This window comes from Pelobates fuscus, chromosome 7 (genome assembly GCF_036172605.1).
Source record: "Pelobates fuscus isolate aPelFus1 chromosome 7, aPelFus1.pri, whole genome shotgun sequence".
Lineage (NCBI taxonomy): Eukaryota > Metazoa > Chordata > Amphibia > Anura > Pelobatidae > Pelobates > Pelobates fuscus.
Genome location: NC_086323.1, coordinates 103602315 through 103611799, shown reverse-complemented (window position 1 = coordinate 103611799; position 9485 = coordinate 103602315). Strand labels below are relative to the sequence as shown.

Sequence of the window (9485 nt, the reverse complement as noted above, 5' to 3'; positions counted from 1 at the left end):
CTCATTTCTCATCATGCACGGATAGATGAGCAGCAAGGGAAATGAAGCCCAAAACATGTGGCTAACTTTTATTACTGGACTGTATATCTCGTGTTTATTCCCCTGCTGATGGACAGTCTCGTCATTTATTTTAGTAAGTCCCTATTTGAATAAATAAATGTATAATTGTGTCCCCTTTTTCCCTGTACTAACCCTGATCACAGCTACCGGGGTCCGGTGCCAGAAAACTAGGTGTAACAAAGTGGCAGCCACGAGAGGTGTAGCAATATGGCCGCCAAGCGAATCGAGGTGTAGCGCTATGGACGGTAACAGCACGTCAAGCATGTTAGCCAGCTGTCTTGCGCCCCCTAGCGGTAGAGCCGCTAGTTACATGGCGGCAGGCTGTAGGACTGGCTGTATGGGCCTAGCACGGTGGGAAGCCTCAGGATGCCGGAGGAGAACTTGTCCCAGCTCCCGGTCCCCCGGCTCTGCTCCCTCAACAGCCGCATCCCGACAAATGTCATTTTCGTTAACCTGACTCCGCGCACCGTGAAACCAATCTGGATCAACTTCCAGGGCGAACCGCAGGCCTACCCCAGCCTGAGACCACATACCGGCCGCAGGATGATCACCTACCTGGGTAACTAGCAGGCACCCAGAGCCGGGCTGGGAGGGAGGATAGCAGGCACCCAGAGCCGGGCTGGGAGGGAGGATAGCGGGCACCCAGAGCCGGGCTGGGCTGGGAGGATAGCGGGCACCCAGAGCCGGGCTGGGAGGGAGGATAGCGGGCACCCAGAGCCGGGCTGGGGAGGGAGGATAGCGGGCACCCAGAGCTGGGCTGGGAGGGAGGATAGCGGGCACCCAGAGCTGGGCTGGGAGGATAGCGGGCACCCAGAGCCGGGCTGGGCTGGGAGGATAGCGGGCACCCAGAGCCGGGCTGGGCTGGGAGGATAGCGGGCACCCAGAGCCGGGCTGGGCTGGGAGGGAGGATAGCAGGCACCCAGAGCTGGGCTGGGCTGGGCTGGGAGGATAGCAGGCACCCAGAGCTGGGCTGGGAGGGAGGATAGCGGGCACCCAGAGCCGGGCTGGGCTGGGAGGATAGCGGGCACCCAGAGCCGGGCTGGGCTGGGAGGATAGCGGGCACCCAGAGCCGGGCTGGGCTGGGAGGATAGCGGGCACCCAGAGCCGGGCTGGGCTGGGAGGATAGCGGGCACCCAGAGCCGGGCTGGGGAGGGAGGATAGCGGGCACCCAGGGCTGGGAGGGAGGATAGCAGGCACCCAGAGCTGGGCTGGGAGGGAGGATAGCAGGCACCCAGAGCTGGGCTGGGAGGGAGGATAGCAGGCACCCAGAGCTGGGCTGGGAGGGAGGATAGCAGGCACCCAGAGCTGGGCTGGGAGGGAGGATAGCAGGCACCCAGAGCTGGGCTGGGAGGGAGGATAGCAGGCACCCAGAGCTGGGCTGGGAGGGAGGATAGCAGGCACCCAGAGCTGGGCTGGGAGGGAGGATAGCAGGCACCCAGAGCTGGGCTGGGAGGGAGGATAGCAGGCACCCAGGGCTGGGAGGGAGGATAGCAGGCACCCAGAGCTGGGCTGGGAGGGAGGATAGCAGGCACCCAGAGCCGGGCTGGGAGGGAGGATAGCGGGCACCCAGAGCCGGGCTGGGCTGGGAGGATAGCGGGCACCCAGAGCCGGGCTGGGCTGGGAGGATAGCGGGCACCCAGAGCCGGGCTGGGCTGGGAGGATAGCGGGCACCCAGAGCCGGGCTGGGCTGGGAGGATAGCGGGCACCCAGAGCCGGGCTGGGCTGGGAGGATAGCGGGCACCCAGAGCCGGGCTGGGCTGGGAGGATAGCGGGCACCCAGAGCCGGGCTGGGCTGGGAGGGAGGATAGCAGGCACCCAGAGCTGGGCTGGGAGGATAGCAGGCACCCAGAGCTGGGCTGGGAGGATAGCAGGCACCCAGAGCCGGGCTGGGAGGGAGGATAGCGGGCACCCAGAGCCGGGCTGGGCTGGGAGGATAGCGGGCACCCAGAGCCGGGCTGGGGAGGGAGGATAGCGGGCACCCAGGGCTGGGAGGGAGGATAGCAGGCACCCAGAGCTGGGCTGGGCTGGGAGGATAGCGGGCACCCAGAGCCGGGCTGGGCTGGGAGGATAGCGGGCACCCAGAGCCGGGCTGGGCTGGGAGGATAGCGGGCACCCAGAGCCGGGCTGGGCTGGGAGGATAGCGGGCACCCAGAGCCGGGCTGGGAGGGAGGATAGCGGGCACCCAGAGCTGGGCTGGGTTGGGAGGGAGGATAGCAGGCACCCAGAGCTGGGCTGGGAGGATAGCAGGCACCCAGAGCTGGGCTGGGCTGGGAGGATAGCAGGCACCCAGAGCTGGGCTGGGAGGGAGGATAGCAGGCACCCAGAGCTGGGCTGGGAGGGAGGGAGGATAGCAGGCACCCAGAGCTGGGCTGGGATGGAGGGAGGATAGCAGGCACCCAGAGCTGGGCTGGGAGGGAGGATAGCAGGCACCCAGAGCTGGGCTGGGAGGGAGGATAGCAGGCACCCAGAGCTGGGCTGGGAGGGAGGATAGCAGGCACCCAGAGCTGGGCTGGGAGGGAGGATAGCAGGCACCCAGAGCTGGGCTGGGAGGGAGGATAGCAGGCACCCAGAGCTGGGCTGGGAGGGAGGATAGCAGGCACCCAGGGCTGGGAGGGAGGATAGCAGGCACCCAGAGCTGGGCTGGGAGGGAGGATAGCAGGCACCCAGAGCTGGGCTGGGAGGGAGGATAGCAGGCACCCAGAGCTGGGCTGGGAAGGAGGATAGCAGGCACCCAGAGCTGGGCTGGGAGGGAGGATAGCAGGCACCCAGTCCTGGGCTGGGAGGGAGGATAGCAGGCACCCAGGGCTGGGCTGGGAGGATAGCAGGCACCCAGGGCTGGGCTGGGAGGATAGCAGGCACCCAGAGCCGGGCTGGGAGGGAGGATAGCGGGCACCCAGAGCCGGGCTGGGAGGGAGGATAGCGGGCACCCAGAGCCGGGCTGGGAGGGAGGATAGCGGGCACCCAGAGCCGGGCTGGGAGGGAGGATAGCGGGCACCCAGAGCCGGGCTGGGAGGGAGGATAGCGGGCACTCAGGGCTGGGAGGGAGGATAGCGGGCACTCAGGGCTGGGAGGGAGGATAGCAGGCACTCAGAGCTGGGCTGTGACAGGACCATTTATTGCATTATCTGCATGCTGAGGGTATATAATATGGCTGATAATAACTTGTTTTAGGGGATTATTATTCCACCAATCAAAACAATAAAACAAATTGAAAATTAGAATATTTCATTGTAAACGGCAACAGAATGTTTCAGTTCAGTTATAGTTTTACTGTTTTGGCCTGAGTTCACAGGGTTTTCACTAAACAATACATTTTAAGAAAATAATTCCGAATGGCAAAACAGAGGCACACAGCGAGAATTCAAAGTTAATTTCAAATTTAAAATGGATGCTATAGGCACCCAGATCACTTCATCTCATTGAAGTGGTCTGTGTGCTGTGACCCTATTCCTTTAGGGAGTGAAACATTGCTGTCTTTGGGAAACTGCAATACTTGCATTGCAGTACTACTACTGCTAATAATAATAAGACTGCCTATAGTGGCTGTCTACCAGACAGCCGCTAGAGGCGCTTGCAGTGTCACGGAGTTTGACTCCATGAAACAATGCTGGACGTCTTTACACTTTGCAGCGTCTAGAAAATCCCCATAAGAAAGCATTGAGTCGTTGCTTTCCTACAGGGAAGGCCCAATGCGTGCATGGCACTCTCCACGCATGTTGCTGGCAGAAGAGGAGCGCGACCCAGTGCAGAGGGACATCGGCGCTGGAATCGCGGAAGTGTAAAAACCTATTATTATTATTTGCCACAGGGACCATTTTTTTTATGCATGAGGAGCTACCGATGGGATTAGAGCTTCACCTGTAGCTCCAGAAAGCAGATGGAAAGGGGGCACTGCAATCTGGTGCTGGAGCACAGACTTTGGGTTTAAAGTGTTTGTGAACGATTTTACGTTTCTAAACCAAAGCCTGCACCAGGGTCCTCTTGGTACCTTAACCCCTTAAGGACACATGACATGTGTGACATATCATGATTCCCTTTTATTCCAGAAGTTTGGTCCTTAAAGGGTTAAAGGGACACTATAGTCACCTGAACAACTTTAGCTTAATGAAGCAGTTTTAGTGTATAGAACATGCCCCTGCAGCCTCACTGCTCAATCCTCTGCCATTTAGGAGTTAAATCCCTTTGTTTATGAACCCTAGTCACACCTCCCTGCATGTGACTTGCACAGCCTTCCATAAACACTTCCTGTAAAGAGAGCCCTATTTAGGCTTTCTTCATTGCAAGTTCTGTTTAATTAAGATTTTCTTATCCCCTGCTATGTTAATAGCTTGCTAGACCATGCAAGAGCATCCTGTATGTGATTAAAGTTCAATTTAGAGATTGAGATACAATTATTTAAGGTAAATTACATCTGTTTGAAAGTGAAACCAGTTTTTTTTTTTTTCCCCATGCAGGCTCTGTCAATCATAGCCAGGGGAGGTGTGGCTAGGGCTGCATAAACAGAAACAAAGTGATTTAACTCCTAAATGACAGTGAATTGAGCAGTGAAATTGCAGGGGAATGATCTATACACTAAAACTGCTTTATTTAGCTAAAGTAATTTAGGTGACTATAGTGTTCCTTTAACTTAATTTCGTCCTCAAGTCCTCAATCTTGATGATCTCAGTCAATCCAATGCTTTCCCATAGGAAACCATTGAAAGGCTAGTTTGCAGGCTTGTCAGAACAACAGTGTTTTTTACACTGCAGAATTTAAACCTGAACATGAAACTCAGACCAAGATGATGTGGTGTGGGAGTCTATAGTGTCTCTTTAAAGGGTTAAACCACTGTTGGTTTGTTAACCATTTCCTGTTTTCCAGATCATTTCTGGCTTTTCCGAGACCTTGAAACCGATGTTGGACTGTTGGCTAACAAGCAGGAAATGTACTTCCCTGTCGAAGGCAATAATGTGCAGCCAATTTTTGTAAACATCAGTTCTCCAGGTAAGACAAGAATGCATTGTGATAGAAAAGGCTGCTGGTAATTTTCCACAAACTACAGGAGTTGTAGTTAAATTAAAGCTGAAAAAAAAATAATAAACTGTGTCTACTGTGTGCTATGTATAAGGAATTGAAAGTGAATCATTTTAAGGGGAAGTAACTGGTGAGAAATAACATTTTATGTTGAAGCTTTTTTTTAAAGCAGTTCTGTCACTGGTGGGGTCTTTGCAGTATTTTTGGAACGATCCACAGGTACGGTTTCAGCTTGCATGTTGGTTTTCAGGGGGAGAGTGAAATGGAGGTATTTTTACCAAAACTCCAACAATTTGTGTGATTTGCTTCATGTTTTCAGCTGAGCTTGAAGCCTGGAAAAATTAGTTTTGTCATTTTTCCAAACTTCAATTGAGTACCACTGTGTGGATTTAATCACATTACCCCCAACTAACACAATCGGCTCCTTGCTGTACCCTCATAATTCTAGAGGAACAACACACCCCCTTACCTTGGCCCGTACCCTTACATAATATATGCCTGAAAGGCTTGTTACCAAGGCACGTCCTATCCAAACAGCACCCTGATCAAAGAATCTGTGCCCATTTGCAGCGTGTTAAAAGTTTTACCATGTTGCAGCTATTCTCCGATATGGGAACAAGTTCCAGGCATGTGGTGGCTTAGTCCTGGACTCCAAAAAGGGTTTCCCAGAGCTCTGGGAAGGGGAGCGCTCTCAAGCTCCGGGTATCCTCTGATGCGTCTTTGCCTCCCAGACCTCCCCTCCAAATATCGCTCTACTCTGGAGGTTGGGGAACCGAGCGATACCCGCACAGTCCCAATACCAGGAACAGTTTCAGGGTTTCTTCCAGTCAGACGTTTAAGGAGAAAAATTAGTCCAGAGGTCCTCAAATCTGGCTGAGAAGCAAGCAGGTGTCTGGGACCCCACCAGTGACAATAGCCCCTTATTAGGGGCTATTGGGGTCAGGCCTGTAGTCCGTGGGTAGCAGGATGGCGTTCACGCCTCACTTTTAAAGGCCGTGGCACAGGAGCTTCAGTCACACATACCAAAAGTAGAAAAAGGGTTGTTAAAGTGAGGTCATACTAACTTGACCTTGTCTTTCTGCACAATGGAATAAATAATTTTATATTTGAGCAGTAATTCATGGATCTCGTGGTGTGACCTTTTTTACTTCCCCTTTTTTTATTTTGGTTTGGATTTGGATATTGTGGTGGACTAGCAGGTGGAGAGCACCAACTCCTGGAAATCTGCAGTCACACACAATTAATGGGAGTTCACTTGCGGAACTACCGCGGTTGCAATGGTCGCAGCTGCAACCAGGCCTATCACTCCAGGGGGCCCGGCTGCCCTGCGGACTCCTGCGACCGGGTACCTGTCACCATGTGTTGCGGCCCCGGCCTGCGCGGTGTAACCGCCAGGGCCGAATTGAAGGGGTCCATCGGGTGGCCCATGCTGTTAGGGCCACCCAATGGCAATGAATATCCAGGGGGCCCCGGTCAGCGCTGCATCGCTTTAACAGCGCGAAAAGGCCCTCAGTGCGCACGTCAGACGCTGGGAGGAAGCGACTGCCCCGGTCACTCTTCCCAGCTATCAGAGAGAGCCGCCCGGGGGGGAAGGAGAGGGAGTCAGAGCGGGAACTCTGACTCCCATCAGCCTGAGCCACCACTGGACCCCAGGGAAAGTCACCCTCCTGAATCTAAAAGGGAGGAAATAGGAGGGTGACTTAAAAATTTTGCATGTGTGTTTCTCTGTGTGTGTGTGGGGGGGGGGGGGTGGAAGTATAGGGGGAGAAGTAGACTAATGGGGGGCCCCCATGGCAATTCTCGCACCGGCATCCTGTGGAGCTCCCAGTTGAACTCTTCTTGTCATCTTTCTGCAACATTGACTCTGCTCCTTCAGATTTAAATGTGGAATTCAATTACTTTTTATTAACAATTCTTTATTACAGCCCTGCTAGTAACCAATGAAGGTTTTGGTTTGTGATAGTGTAGGTGTTTTAATTCATCATATCTTTATTCACATTTTTTGCCATGAACAGAGTGTCAGCCGTTCTGATGGATGTCCATGGAGTTTTTAAAACAACATTCTGGGCACCATGACAACTTTATCTCAGTGATGTTGTTATGGTGCCTGGAGGTCTTGGACACTCAGTCTTAACCTAAGTTTCTAAACCATTTACAAATGGTTTAACCTCAAATTCTCCTAATCTTGCCCATTCCGTCCCCTCTGCCTTTTACTCTGGCACTAACTTCATTGTGAAAATCCTTTCACTGGACTCTGGTCATAGGTTGAGAGTTTAAGCTGGCACCCATTGAAATGCTCATCACATCTCCTGCCCTCAACATGACTTACGTTTTTCCTCCATTTCAACTTTATGGATTTTCGAGTTGCTATATTATCAAACTAATCAATATAGTGGTGTTTGGGCAGTTATGGTCCATAAAAAAAAATCTATTAATGTTGTGTTACATCTCAAATTAACTACTGTCAATATATTGCAGAATTTACCCTGAAGGAGCACTGTATCCATTTCATCAGGAAGATTGTAAAGCCAGAGGACTATCGCAAACTGGACATTGTAGCTTCTTTATACAAAGACTTGGAAGATCTTCCGAACATGACAAAAGACTTGCGTAGATTGACAATTACATACTGGGAACAAAACAGATCATCCAATTCAGAAGCCTGAAAGCAATATTTATTTTTAATATAGGTTTCCACTGACCCTCAGAGTTTGCAATGCATTGCTTTGATGTGTGCGTCCCAGCCTTTTGACACACAGCAGAGTGATATTGGACCACTGAAAAAAAAGTATAACTTCTGTATTTCAGAGTACCCTATAGTATATGATAACGAAGTGACCACTAATTGTTGCTTGCTATGTTTGTATATTAATGCTTCTTCCTGAAAATGATCTTGCTCTGTACAGATTTTGAATGCACCTTCTTACTCTTGAAGTCCCGTGGAGTTACGCAACTTTACCCAGACTGAGATTCTAGCATTTGGTCTTCACCACCTGTTCCTGTAGGGACCTGTGCACAGCAAACTGAGTTTGTCTTCTGCTTTTAAAGTGATGGGGATCTTTAACTGGCAAGTGAGAGGCTCGGCATTATCAAAACATAGTCCACCTAGTTACCTATCATTGACCCAAACATTCCTTTTCTAACTAAAATTCCTGGGTGTTTGATGTTATATAAATATTGTGGATGGTGCATAGCACCCATATGTCTTGTTTGCACTAGGATGCTGCTATACAAGTTAAGTCTTATTCAGCTGTGATTGGGAAATACTATTCTGAACATATCATTGCTGGGATATCGTTGGATTATTTCCAAAATGATAAAATGGTCAGTATGAGTGGCTGCACTTTAATGGCAGTGGCTGCATTGTAGTTTTTTATTGTCCACAGAGTACCGTGCACCATTCTCATTTCTGAGAGTGACTTATAACTGTGCTGCCAATAAGGTAGCCACAGTTCTGGTCTACTTATATTAACTTTGTCCAACTTGTCATCATGCACTTATTCCGCAGCGCTTTACAATATTATAAAAAAAGGGGAAATATTACAATAAATGAGCAATTACAATATGTACAGGACTAATAGGTTTGTGGGGACCCATCTCAGCTTATATCTGTATATAGGGTAAACCATTACTCCAGCTAAGGTACCGTTACCAATACTATGTTTTGCCAGCTCGTTGCAGAAGCATTAGGTTGCTGTATATCATGTAACAATAGTGGTAGGGGCCCAGAAGCCTTGCTGCACTTGTGACCTGATGTAATCCTGGGGTGTTTCACTGGAGCAGGATTACCGGGAATTGCTTTGCAGATCTGTGCCCTGATTCCTTTTATTGTAATGAATTACTGTGGGTGCAGTGAGGGCACATCTTGCCACCCTTTTCTGAAATATCTCTAGCTCTCACCACTTAGCAGATGGAAAACTGACCTGCCATGTTAAGATCTGCTACAATAGGGATCCAGCCCTGGATTATGGCTCTCCACCACAATAAGAAGAGAAACATGGGAGCGGAAATTGAGTAATTTTGTCATTTAGTAAAAATATCATGCACAGACCCCTACACTCTTTGTTTTGTCTGATTGTAAACACTGAAGCCTGATTTGCCTTAAACTGCCGAATTCATGTCCTGGGGTGGCAGTTCTAGCGTAGATTGTGTTTGTACTGTTACTAATGTTTAATATGTAAATATATTTAAACATAATCTTTGCTGTGTGTCTCTCTTTTTGTCCTAAAAAGAAGTGAAATTCTTGAAACATTGCAAAAAAATCTGTATTTTTAACTAATTTACATTACTAGGATGTTCCATGCCATCCTCTACAGAGTGGGCTTTAACGCCGTTAGGATGGCATGGAACATCCTAACATTTTGGTCTAAACAGTGTTAAATCTCTGCTTATACCAGAGTGCCAGGTATCAA

The 9485-nt window shown here is 50.6% G+C and overlaps 1 protein-coding gene across 1 annotated transcript; it reads left to right on the top strand.

The window, feature by feature from the left end:
- Positions 1-322: 322 nt before the first annotated feature.
- Positions 323-9270, top strand: VHL (von Hippel-Lindau tumor suppressor). Its single transcript, XM_063427396.1, has 3 exons — positions 323-619; positions 4921-5043; positions 7552-9270. Exons 1-3 carry the CDS (start codon positions 427-429, stop codon positions 7737-7739), a joined length of 504 nt encoding a protein of 167 aa, XP_063283466.1. The 5' UTR covers positions 323-426; the 3' UTR covers positions 7740-9270.
- The last annotated feature ends 215 nt before the right edge of the window (positions 9271-9485 follow it).